This window comes from Pocillopora damicornis, chromosome 11 (genome assembly GCF_964200805.1).
Source record: "Pocillopora damicornis chromosome 11, jaPocDami1.2, whole genome shotgun sequence".
Taxonomy (NCBI): Eukaryota; Metazoa; Cnidaria; class Anthozoa; order Scleractinia; family Pocilloporidae; genus Pocillopora; species Pocillopora damicornis.
Genome location: NC_142680.1, coordinates 19,712,355 through 19,725,205, shown reverse-complemented (window position 1 = coordinate 19,725,205; position 12,851 = coordinate 19,712,355). Strand labels below are relative to the sequence as shown.

The 12,851-nt window shown below is 38.4% G+C and overlaps 2 protein-coding genes across 2 annotated transcripts; both read left to right on the top strand.

Annotated features, from left to right (window-relative positions):
* Positions 1 to 12: 12 nt before the first annotated feature.
* Positions 13 to 6,869, top strand: LOC113687110 (uncharacterized). Its single transcript, XM_027204815.2, has 11 exons — positions 13 to 454; positions 839 to 932; positions 1,349 to 1,398; positions 1,977 to 2,130; positions 2,799 to 3,011; positions 3,388 to 3,622; positions 4,008 to 4,102; positions 4,432 to 4,548; positions 5,184 to 5,535; positions 6,106 to 6,226; positions 6,591 to 6,869. The coding sequence occupies exons 1-11, from the start codon at positions 74 to 76 to the stop codon at positions 6,594 to 6,596; spliced, it is 1,818 nt and encodes a 605-aa protein (XP_027060616.2). The 5' UTR covers positions 13 to 73; the 3' UTR covers positions 6,597 to 6,869.
* A 320-nt stretch (positions 6,870 to 7,189) lies between these two features.
* LOC113687101 (uncharacterized) lies at positions 7,190 to 11,860 on the top strand. The gene is made up of 4 exons (XM_089186745.1): positions 7,190 to 7,337; positions 8,944 to 9,219; positions 9,962 to 10,633; positions 11,651 to 11,860. Exons 2-4 carry the CDS (start codon positions 8,947 to 8,949, stop codon positions 11,732 to 11,734), a joined length of 1,029 nt encoding a protein of 342 aa, XP_089042871.1. The 5' UTR covers positions 7,190 to 7,337; positions 8,944 to 8,946; the 3' UTR covers positions 11,735 to 11,860.
* Positions 11,861 to 12,851: the final 991 nt, after the last annotated feature.

Genomic DNA, 12,851 nt, shown 5'->3' with positions numbered 1-12,851 from the left:
CATCTCGTGGTTTAGTTTGCTCTGCGTCAATTTTGCGCCGGGAAGATTTTCAATTTTTAGCTCTCAATCAACCATGGTATACTGCACTGCTTTCAACTGCAACAACGATGGCAAAAAGATGAAGTCGTTGAGCTTTTTCCAGTTTCCCTCTGATGAAAAATACCGTCAGATATGGATAGAGAAAGTTCGTCGCGTCAACTGGGAACCGAACAAGTACTCGAGGTTGTGTTCTGCGCATTTCGAATCACACTGTTTCGTACATAACTTCAAACTTTTCGATTCTCTGGGTCTTCCAAGACCAAAAAAGGCCACTTTGAAGCACGATGCCATTCCTACCATCTTTGATTATGAAGACAGGACACCAAAAGCATCAAACGAGCTAACTTTTTCTCGTAAGCGAAAACAAGAGGATTCTTCGGGTAATGCGCCTTGGAAAGGAAGGAAGATCCTTGAGGTACCCTTTCATATTCATTTGTAGAGTTTTTCTTCACTCGAATTGCGGAATAGAACTCAGTTTCCTCTCCAAGTTCATGATTGTTTTCATCCATGTATAGCACGTCTCTTTACCCTGCTTTTTTTTCTTCTTTGGATGCATAATTGTATCGTTTCATTCAACCCACTTTGTGTGTTTCTTTACATTCATAACTCGTGACGTATGACATATCACTCACAAAGTTAATTTTTAACGTTTTGTTTACGTAAGGTTTCTTCTTCTTTTCTGCAGGATTAGTTGCTAGATTCTAAAATGAAAATATGCTGTTTTTGCGCACAGATTAAAAAAAAAATGGAATCTTTACCCAAAATGTGTCGTAAAATAATACTTTTTTGTGTCTCGTAGGTGATAGATTTCAACTCGCTCCTTGACGATTATTTAAAGAGCATTCAATCTGAAGAAGACTTTGGTTCAGCCAGTGAAGCCAGCAACAAAACAGGTATATGGCGGTGTTGTGTGTTGTGAAAATATTTGCTGTATTGTAAAATAAATCCTCTCGTTTTTATTGTCGTTTTTTCGGTGATTTTTGTCTCATTATGTAAGGCACATTACTTCCGGGGAAGGGGTCTTTCCCCTAGGGATTACACTTGTGACCTTAATGACACCTCTACTTCGGGAGTGAATAGCGTCAAATTTCGCCTTACTCAGTATCACACTTGAATCAAATGTTGAGGTGAAGAGAATACAGGAAATGACACCAATTTAAGAAGCTCCTGATTGTCAGTAAGATAGGAAATGCAAAGAGCATAGTGCGAGAATATGAACGCGATGTACTGAGATCTCTCGTATGACTCTGAATTTCTTGTGATGAATTCTATGTTTACTATGTAAATTTTTTCAAATCTTTTCTTCCAGGGTCTGATGAGTTGGTGAAGGAAATAATTCCAGGATCTTCACCATGCCAGGTATCAGAACAGTTGATTAGTTCCTCAACATGTTGTCATTCAAGTTTATATCTGGTCAAATCTCAATCTACTTTACAATTATGATCAAAGACAAATAATAAAAAATAATGACTTTTATACTCAAAATCATACAAAAAAGGTAATACCTGAATCAAAATACAGACAGGTTTAGGATTTAAAAAAATAATGCAAAAGAGATTCTTTGCTGTTGTGCACAGATACGTTTTATCACAATATTTCAATAGCAATTCTTAATTAATTGTGGATTAGCCCTGTGACTCAAAGGTGTGACTATGATCTAATTTCTCCTTACAGCATCACAGCTGAATTAAATGTTAGGGTCATGAGAATAAAGGAAATGATCACCAACTCAAGAAGCTTGAGATTGTCATAAAAAATCTCCTTGTCTGCACCTAAGGAAATGTATTGAAAACAGTATAGAGAATATGCATATTGATGTTGGGGTGTGTTTCTAAGCTGGTGCTAATGTGGGGTATATCTTTGTTTGTTACACTTCATTTCTATTTACTCAGGAATTTTAAGGGGGGATTTTTCTCACCCAATTTTAATGTTCTCAGGGTGGTGATAGGTTTGTTCTGCTCCTGAATCAGCCATTATCTCCAGATATATGCGATATTTCAAGTTCCCTGTTGTGTGTCCGCTTTGGAACTGAGTATGTTGTTCCAGTGACCCTATGGAAAGAGCAGGTTATCAGGGGAGAGTCAACACCAAGTAAGTAAAAACCAAAGATGTTGAAGCAAAAAAAAACTTATTTAGTCTGCATCACTTAGCTGGCTTATCCCTGTTGTTAGAGCATGAAATCTCCTTTAAAGACTTGTTGGGTTTCTCCCCCCTTCCTCAAGGGTATGCTAGTATATTGCCAGTTACCCTTTGTGCAATTATCAGGTTCTCTTGGCAAATCACTGGTTCAAACATTCCACATATTCCTCGGTTTAAGACACTGACAATTACAAGTAATTAAAATTGTCTTACCTAATCACAGTTGAATGATCCAGCTAGAGTTCAAAAATAGGCCTTCCAAAACTTTTGATTTGTTCATGTAAAGCAGACAAATTGCTGTTACTAAAGTGCAAGCTATAGTATGAATAATTAGGCTTTCCTTAACTGTTTTGTTGGGTCCGATGCTATTGAGATGTGGTAGAATGGTTTTAACTCTGTTGGTAGAGATGATATCAAACTCTTTCAACTAATTTTTTCAGAGTAGATTATTTTTACCAAACAGATGTAGTTACTGTGAGTTCACCCTCAAGGTTTCAATTTGCAGATAATTGCCAAGCAGCCATTGTTCCTGAATCAACTCCTAAACATAAAGGTGTTTTAGAGCTATAAGAGAATACTAGACTGTAATATTTTTTGTTGTTGAAAATTTTGCTTTTTAGAAAGTGATAAACCAGGTATAGTTGTTGCTCAACTGGAAACAACTGATGGCAAGGTTCTGGGAAGCACAAAATTTTTGTACAAGGAGGAGATCTCAACAGGTTTTCAGAAGATTGTCTGCAGTAAAAACTATGGAGGAAAGTTAATTATGGGACTTTCTGATTTTGGAGCAAAGGAAGATCAAGCTATGGCCAATGAAAGTGAGGCAAATCAAGGTAAAGATCTACTTTATCCCATAGGTGATCAAAGTGATATTTCTCCTTACAATATCAATACAAAATCAAGCAGACAGGTGATGAGAATAAAGAAATATATAAATTAGTAGGTTATTGATTGTCATCCTAATTCCAAATTCTCAGAACTAACATCATAGAGATTGTATGGCAGACAGTGAGGAGAATTACTGAAGAGATCTTGGAAGTTAAAGGGTTAAATCTTTTGCTTTGTTCTCTTTTGTTTTGGTTTCGTTTAATTTTGTTTTGTTTTGTTTTTTTCATGTGTGTGTTCTGAATTTATCTCTAGAAGAGACAACTTGAAGATGGTGTAGAAAAAAATCCAAAATGCAAACAATCAACTCTGTTTTTTTCCCAGATGTAACATCTCTGCATACTTCTGAATCTAGTCTGGCACTTAACAGCATTTTGAAAATGATGCTGTACGTAGCAGCCAAGCACGAGGCTGGTGGATTTGTTGAGGATCTTTTTAGAACTAAGGCTGGTAAAGCAGTAATGAATTCATTCAGTAAAAAGGATGAGCTTGAAGAAACAGGAAACCAATCAAACTTACAGCAACAACTGTTTTCTTACCTTGAAAACATATCAAAAAGGTAATGATCAGTGTTTTGCTGATGTAAAAAATTTATTATATACTGAACATCTTGGCTTACTTGTAAAAACTCAGCCTGCAAATAGACATGCATGAAAATGTTTGGTTGCCAATTTGCAGGGTCTTTATTTGAAGGCCATTGCCCATAATAATTAGCAGGCAGCTGTAAGACCATTTTTTGCCAGTTAATTTGTGAGTTATAATTAAACACAGAAAATAGGTATTTTTAACTGATTCCAAAACAATTTCTTGCTTAAAATTGGTACTCAAACATATTCCAGAATGTTGGATATCATGTCTCAGAGAGTTTCACATTTCCAATTTTTTTTTAAAGTTTAACTTATTAATAAAGTCACTTAATTTAGTCTATTTATTATTTTTTGTAGGGTAATTGAAGAAGAAGAAAGGAGAAATGCAAAGGTGGCTCCCCAAGTTAGCCAGGTTGTGGAGAAAAAACACCCAAAACCTGTTGTAAAACCAGGTGAGGTCCACAAATTTACAGGGCAAGTGATATTAACAGCTCTTTCCTTATCATCAACCCATCAACCCTTCAACCCCTGAGAATGATACTAGTCATCCAATTTATCCTAACAGGACTACCCTTGCATCAAATATTAAGGTCATGAAAATAAAGGAAATGATTGCAAGGTCAAACATTTCTTGATTGTTAAACAAATTATCCTTTTCAGCACCATAGGAAATGTCTAGAAGACAGTATGGAGAAAATGCATACTGATGTTAGAATGTTAAGGGTTAGAATAATGACTATTATTACATTTCTTTTTTTGATGGGGTAATTGATTTCCTCAGAACTGAAGAAAAAGAAAAATGCAAAGGTACTGAAAACTGTTCCTAAAAATCGAGGTAAAACAAAGCTGACGTCCAAGAAACCAATGAGTGGAAACAGCTTTCTATCAGGAGCGATGGGTGAGGCAAATTGGCACTTTTCTGTGAAGTGAATTTTTTAATAATTAGATATCATAGCGTTTGGAGATGGAAGACAAAGAAGAGGTGTTATATCAGAAAAATATAAAAAAATGAGTGGTTTTAAAAGTGACATACAGTTTGCTCCAACTTGTTTGATATACAGGACTCTCTTGTATGGGAAGATTTTCAATGCCATGTCAATTATTGCCTTTATGATATCTCTGTTAGTACCCGCGCTCTTATTGGTCAAATAAATGAGCCGTATTTCACTGACACAAAGTACAAAAGTTTGTTTTAATTGTAATCTCTCTCCTCTATTTGAACCCAGAGATGTAAAAAATATCTTACTAACCTTCTTTTTTTGGTCCGTACTGTTAGTTATGGAACCTCGTTTTTTTCGCTCGGATTAAAGGCCCGGGCGCTTAGCGCTCGGGCCTCAAATCCGAGCGAAAAAAAAGTCTGTTTTATTTTAAACTTTTCAAATTTGTGTAAATAATTTTGATTAGCACTAGGATGAGCACTAGGATGAGCACTAGGATGAGCACTAGAAATTTGAATTATTTTGAAAAAGAAACAACATACATTATTATTATTATTATTATTATTATTATTATTATTATTATTATTATTATTAGATACAGGTATGTCAAGCACCAAGACAAATTCGCTGCTGTTGCTGTCGAACATTGCGCTTGGAGATTTGAGCTCAGAATCAGTAGAGAATGGCTTCTCAAACGATTCATCACTGACTTCGCTACAAAGCACATTGATGTCGGCGTCTTTAAAGAAAAAGATGCACTCTTCATATCAAAGCAACAACGCTAAAAAATTTACGAGAAAACTGGTTCTACTTCCAACCAGTTCCACGCGTTTACCGTCCCAGAGTGCCGCTGTTCACAGGGGTTCCATCCAGTTGGAAAATGATATGCCACCGGATGAAGTTATGAAGGAAGTGCGAACGGTTTTGCACAATCTAGGGAAGAAAAGGTATGAATTAACGGCGTAGAGAATTTGTTCACCGTATTTTGACACAATTTACGATTGATAGTAGAAAGAAAGCCAGAATTGCATCGGTTTTACTTCACCAAGCTCTAGGATTGGCCCAGAAAACGCACGCTACTCTCTCAACCAATGAAAATCAAAACTCAATCCGACCGTTACTCGGTTGCTCTCGTTTTCACGCTCTTCAGCCAGTTTGCTTGTCTGCTTAGAGATCTGATTGGCTCATAACAGCATCAATGGCGGGAAAGCGTCGTTGTGATCAGGCAAACAGTTGATAGGGGGGTCTTTTTTTAGCCAATCACAGGGCATAATGATCAGGATCTAGAAAAAAAAAAGCTTTTGCACTTCTTTGGATACTCTACTAGAAAAACTGCTTTGCGCGTTTCTTTTGTTTAAACTCACTTTTAGGGTTCATAGTTTTAAAGTGGAGTTGTTCTCCCTCTTAGAAAAAAGCTCTTTTTTGTCTGGTCAGCTTTAGTATTTAAGCGCACTGGGAAGAATATCAAAGCACTCTTTAACCTAGATATGATTCATTGCTTCTTCAATTCTTTTCAGAATTCGTCTGGCAGCCGCCGACTCGTCAGGCAACTTGGAATTTTTCAAAGGAACAAAATGGACGGCAAGGACGCTGCGACAAAGAATAAGATTTAACTCAGTTTTGTATGTTGTGCCCTCGGTAAGTAAGAGTGAACTGATGCAGGAATTTCAATAATGTTTTCCATAAGCGGCTTCAAACCGACAGTATGATTGATGACTGCGCCCGCAAAAGAGGCCACAAGTCACCTTTCTCCGAAGGGGGTCTGGGGGCAAGCTCCCATGGAAATTAGCTCTAGTAGATTGTAACTCAGTCGTGTACACGCCCAAGCGTACATGCCCAAAACTGTCTGTAACCGGCGCGGTATCTGTTGAAACACCTGCTTGATATAGAAGACATAAGATTATGGGATAATGTAGTAAAATCCGACTGAGAAGATAAGACGGCTGACATCTTAGACTCTTTTGTTCAGTATTAAATGGCTTATTTTTTCTTTCTTCCTCAGAGGTAGAGAGAGTGATCAGACAGACCCACGGAAGATTGCAGATAGCTGTAGATAGCTTGGCATTCTTCAATCCCAGTAAACACTGAGTTCTTGTTAAAATAGTTCGTTATCTAGATGTTTTTACAATCAAAAATTGTAGGAATACATTACATGTATATTTTTATAGAGAAATTAAGTTCCAATGCTCCCTTTCATCTGCGATAAACATGGGAGCATGCGCAATGAGTAGAAAGGTTGAAAGGTTGTGCGTATATTAATAAAACTTGTATTTTGCGAGAATATTTGTTGATTATTTTTTTATTGGCACAGATTACAGGTGTTGTATGATGTGCAAATGTGACTTTCCTTTTAGAGCAATGGCTCTTTCCGATTTTTTAATTGTTCCTGTTTTGCATTAAGAGGAAATCAGGTCTGATTTAGTTTTATTGAAAATAAGAACAGTGTAAAATTACCTTTGTAGAAAAAGGTGGAAAGTATATCCTCGATTAATTGTTTGATCGTTCAGAAAGTCACCTCTCCTGAGGACGAGGCAACCTCGTTCCCAGGATTGACGATTGATTTACGCGCGCATTCTAAATAAATGACATCACAAGTGAATTTGACGTCAAATAGAGTAAACTCTGCCCGACGCGAAAACAGTTGTTTTTGCAGATCGAGCTTTTTGTAAATTAGTTTGAGAGGGATATCGAGCAGTTACTCAACAAATCAGTGTATTTCAAGGCTTTTCACGGAAGTGAGTCAAAAAAGGTAAGGAAACATCCGAAACGCTTGTTGTGAGCGAGAATTGGAATCGAAAACTGTAGAAGCGTCAAACTTTTCGCGAGTACGTTTCGGAACGATGGTTTCGCTGCTGGTTGGCTTATTCGCGTTACAAACCATTTTAAATTTTGCCAAGAGCTTTATCTAAAATATTTTTCGGGGTGTAGAGAGGCGAGAAGGTTCATTGCCGCTAACGAAAAAAAATCTTTTTTTCTTCAAACAATCTACTTACAACGAGAACGCGAGCCGTACCGATGCATGATCTAAAACCGCGGCCTAGGAAGGACTTCGTTTAACTATCCGACCTTGTCTATCATACCGCCGAAGTCTCGTCTTTGCTACACTTGCGAAATTAGCGATCTGCAAAACGCTCTTTTCGTTGATAAGAGCATAAAAAGCTTAATGATGAATTTTAAGCTCGGAAATGGAATAAAGAAAAGTGTCTTTTCCCGTCTTGTCACGACTCACGAGTATATGCGACATAGAGAAAAATTCTAAGTACCCTGCAGAAGAACTCAAGCTAAGACGAAAAAAGAATTTTTTTTCAGTTTTTCGCGGTCTTTTTTGTCCGTTTTCGTGTGTTGTCTTTGTTGTTGTTTTGAGCTTCGAATTTTCCCGGCACGCTGACCAGTAAGCCTCGACTTCATGCGCTCGTTCCAGTTCTCCTGGTTCGCGTTTGAACACAAGGAAAGGACGTGTGCGCGTGCATTTTCGAGTAAATGACATCACAGTGGAATTGTTAAGTCATTTGACTTTGTTAGACGAAGATCGGTTGTTAAATATAATTTTGCAAATCAGTTCGTCAGTTAGAAATCGATGTTTACCTGCAAGGTAAGGAAACTCGCGGGAAATTTGGGCGGTTTGCGCGTAAGAATATATGTATTTCAAAACTGAAACATTCTCTAAATTTTCAGATCTTTTGAGAAGGCTAATCATGTTTCCAGACCTTGAACTTGACATTAGGGAGCTTAAGCACATACGTTTTTGGGATGCGCACGGCAGTCGGAAGTTAAAAGTTCTCATTCCTGATGCTCACTACACTTTTTTCGTTAACAAAGTTTGGCTTAAAATGCAAAAACGACGACCTCATTGCCGATACGTTGTTGTCAAAGTGCGCCAGAATTAATTCCATTCTTCTTTCGGTTTCCGTTGGAGTCTCAAAATCATGGCTGCTTAAGTTCTCTAATAATATACTGAGGTTGATAGGAACAGACATTTGGAGTTGAGTTTAGAATTTGAGCCGTTTGTTAACTCCAAGTTTTCGTTTGCAAGGGAGTGTAGCCAGCTTTTCGACTTGTTTTAGGCTGTTTCCAAGAGAGTACCATTTTTTCTTTCAACTTTTGCAAGAGTCGTATTATAAAAGTCAAGCGGGTGGAGAAGAAATTGTAGACGCGGGCATATGGGCATATAGACTCACTACGCCCCTAGCTTACCTTTAGTTCGCAGAATTTTCGTTCTGGAGTCTGAGTCTACAGCCAGATGTTGTGAACTGATACATTTATTATATCTACACTGACGGAGTTTGGGCTCCAGCCTGTCTATCGAACAATTTTTTTTTCGATGATAAATGACTTTCGTTATATTCTTGTTTCAGAGAATGCATTCTTCGCATAATCCTCACGAGGTCAAGTTTACAAAACAACAATTGGACGGCATATTAGGGGAGAATTCCTGGCTGAAACAAGATAATTCCATGCAAAGAGCTGTAAATGCTGGATTGAGGGAAAAGATTTCAAAATGGCAAACGTATGCGAAGCTATTAAAACGAGAGCTGGAGAAAAAAGACGCAGAGATAAAAGAAGTTAGAGAGAAATTGGCCAAGAAGAACAAAGAATGCGATGATTTAAACGAGGAACGTTCCGCTGCGAGTGTGAGTTTTAAATGCTTAGTAGCCAATGCGAGAGAGATGTATAAGCGATTGAAGAGCATGAACAGGAAGCTTGGGAATGAACAAAATAGCCCTTTAGTGATGAAGGCCTAGTTTATTTATTTAAGTGTTCAGTTCAATACAAGGAATTAGGCGAATAAAGAATAGGAATCTGGGTCCCTTAGGAGGTCTACCACCAACCCAACCCAATGAATAAAGAGGGAAAGTTTCTGAAGAAACTTAAAAGTTGAATTAAAAAGCTTCTTGTAATCCTAAACCGACTTACGCTCATCACAAATTAGGTTTAGACGATAGACAACTGTAGTTAATGTGTAATAGTGTAGTTTGATCGTCCGGATGAGTGTAGTCTTGAGAAGGACTGGTGTCGGTAGTGGTGACTGACGTTTCGACAGCCTGAGCGGAAGTCATCATCAGAGTCAAGTGAATAGTTTGTTGTCAGTCGAATGTTCTTGACTCTTATGATGACTTCCGCTTAGGTTGTCGAAACGTCATTCTCCACTGCCGACAATAGTCCTTCTCAGGACTACACTCACCCGGAAGATCAAACTACACTATTACATGTTACCCACGGGTTCAAACCATTTACTGTGACTAGATAATATAATATTATGAAAACCTATGAAATATAAAACACTTAACAAGATCACTGTGCAACAGAATTACTTCTACGACATTTAGGACAAATAATCTTATAAGACCTTACATTGTCTCGGTCAAAAACTAGGTTGAGAGGGTTTCCTCCGCCGAGGACAGCCCACTGAGTGGTTTGAACATTACTACGCATGCGGTGATGCAAATGGCTGCTGTACCAAGGGGAGGAATTGTCGTCAGTGTGTCGGTGGTCCCTGTCCCAGCGATCGAGAGATCCCACCTGGAGCTTCGAGGGGAAAACCCACTTATCTCGGTTCTTCAGCTCTTTCCTCTTTTCTCGTTATCACTGCGGAACATCGTCTTGGATGCCTCTTCCTGGAAGGCAGGTGCAGGAACCTTCATCCCTTTCCAACCATCCTATGCTACCCGGAAGATTCAGGACGTCATCCAGCCTTTGTGCCTTCCACCGCCTCCAAGTGTGTTACCGGTAAACCCCCCTGAGGCCATCTCTTCTAAATATCAGGCGGAAACCAACCTCGAAACGGAAAACACCGGAGTGTCAGCCATTCCCCCTTCACCACTCAAGCTCCAGCCTCCTTCTTCGGAACGACACGAAGACATGTCATATCAGCCGCCACCCACCTTAAGAGTACAATGTGTAAACCCCATCACTACCGCACCAGAAACTTCTTCATCGTCTTCCTCCTTCTCCATGCCGCAAGTTGATGTTTCGACTAATGACGCGGAAGACGAAGAGGAAAGCGCTAGTGGAATCACGGAAGGCGCTAAATACAGCAAGAAAAAAGTAAGAATGATAGGATGTAAAATTTACGTTCTTGTTAATCAGCGAAATGGGTGTCATGTTTTGCGTTTTTTTTAGGTGAGTTAGCTGTGGTAGCTGAGGCAAGCGCCAGACAAGAGCGAGAAGCAAGACTCACACTAGATGAGGGGCGGTAAAGAAAAAATAAATGACGCTTTTTCACGCTTCATTCCTCGTGCGCGTTTCCTACTCTCCGCGCTCGCCTCATTTTATTTTCCCTACTGCTTATGTAGTGTTCATTCTTGCGAAGGTCGCTTTCATTTTCTTGTTAATTACGCTCTTTGTTGAAAATCGAGACACTTTCTCACTAATCCGAGGCTAGAAGCGATGACTCAATGTGTCAAAATCATTCATGTAAGCATAACGTTTCTCTTCGACGCCATTTTGTCGAATTTGAAAGTGGGAACTGGCACCGATGCAATTTTATTTCCGGTGGGCCCAGTCCTCAAGATAACAGACGGTCCTCAAAGACTGAACAAAGGACCGAATTTTAAAACGCATACAATCTTAGAGCACAAAACCTCAAAGAAAACTAAAATATACTGATCATACTCGCAGTGCTACCTTTATAAAAAGAGCAAAATTTTGCTCGATGTTCCAAATTATGCCAAAAATTATGTTAGCACAATCTATAACGGCCTTGTAGGGGCCAGCTACGCTTGACAGAGTAAATAAGACACAACAACTTCTATGCGTCTGATTCCTTGTATTCTTGTACCGGATAATAAAAACGAATAAAAAATAAGGGTCTATCCGGCGACAATTCGAATTTATTGCTTCTTACACAGCCTAAGATCCTTCGCTAAAACTAACTCGGTAAAAGAACGGCAAAAAATCCTGTAAGTAACGCTCAAACTACATTCGTGGCGTGGGAAACTGCGCATTAGGTATATTGTCAGCGGCGCTATAAATTGTATGTAAACGCGACGAATCATACAGGCCTGGTCTCGATTTTTCTTACTGTTTATATTGTCATGGATATTAAATTTTTCTTTCTCGCAGAAAAGCCGTTCCAGAAAAGTACTTACCTGGATGACGAAGTTTGTTTGCTTTAGCTGCTGCAAGAAGCAGCACGAAGAGAAATGAGGAGAAAGCAATATTTATTTATTTTTCTGTTACAGTTTTTTGTTTTTATTTGTATAATTTTTTTATTAAAAAGGAAAATAAGAAAAAAACATAAAATACAAAACTTAAAAAAAAAAAAAAGAAAAACCAAAAGACATGGAAAAGAAAAATACTGGAAAAGTTTTGGCCCCAGTGCCTTAGCGGCACCTTAGAACAGTCACATGACTCATCACAGATGCGACCATCATCACCAGTAGCATCAGGTAAGCAATACACTATTTTATGTACCTTTTCCTATGAGATATTATTGCAAATCAGTCAAAAGAGAGAAATTTTGATCAAAAAGCTTTTTCTTTATCAAACCATCGGTAGGCTCGCTCTGTTTTAACCGTAACTCAGGAACAATAGGCGTTTTGCTTGATGTATCTTGTCGACTGTTGGTTTTTTTCGTCTGCGCAAACTCAATCTTTGGAATGAACGCCTTGGAAACTAATCAAATCTGAGATCTCTTGGTATTTTAGCTACGTCCGTTTTTGTAAAATTGCAGGGCCATAATATCTATTTAAAAGATCGTCATTACGAACGTCCATACAATCAAACTATCTACCTCGCCGTTTACAACGTCCTGTGTGCGGTTTTAGCATTGAAGATGGCTTCCTCTTTCGATTTCTCTTTTATAAACCTTGCTAAACCAGGATTAAACCCCTATTAATTTTTGTCTATAAAAGGTTTGATTTAATTCATATGTCTTGTTTTAGCTTTGTTTCTGACGAACGATAGACGCAAGTAAATACCGTTTAGGTATAGAAGGTTTTTTTTTGTCTCATTCAAATCGCGTTAAAATTAAATTTTTCGTCATTTATGAGTCAACACCAACTACGCCTTGTACTGACACTAATTTTCGAAATGTTCGAAGGGTGTTTCGTCGCTCTTTTAATTTAGGCCTTTACCACTGGTCAGAATTCGAACTTGAGATTCGGTTTCGATCGCCCTTGACTCGCACTGTGTTCCGAAAAAGGTGTGCGGCAGTTTCGTGGCCTTTTCTAAGCTTCGAGTAACATATTGATCGACACTTTTGCTTCGCGAGCTTTACATCATGGCCTTCTTTAAAGTATGGCGCTTTGTCAGTCACGAGATT

Coding starts and splice junctions, on each gene's coding strand:
- LOC113687110 (XM_027204815.2), top strand. CDS start 74: ATGGTATACTGCACTGCTTTCAACTGCAACAACGATGGCAAAAAGATG. Junction 455..838: donor AAGGAAGGAAGATCCTTGAG/GTACCCTTTCAT, acceptor TGTGTCTCGTAG/GTGATAGATTTCAACTCGCT. Junction 4,103..4,431: donor AAAACCTGTTGTAAAACCAG/GTGAGGTCCACA, acceptor TGATTTCCTCAG/AACTGAAGAAAAAGAAAAAT.
- LOC113687101 (XM_089186745.1), top strand. CDS start 8,947: ATGCATTCTTCGCATAATCCTCACGAGGTCAAGTTTACAAAACAACAA. Junction 9,220..9,961: donor AGGAACGTTCCGCTGCGAGT/GTGAGTTTTAAA, acceptor GTCAAAAACTAG/GTTGAGAGGGTTTCCTCCGC. Junction 10,634..11,650: donor CTAAATACAGCAAGAAAAAA/GTAAGAATGATA, acceptor TCTTTCTCGCAG/AAAAGCCGTTCCAGAAAAGT.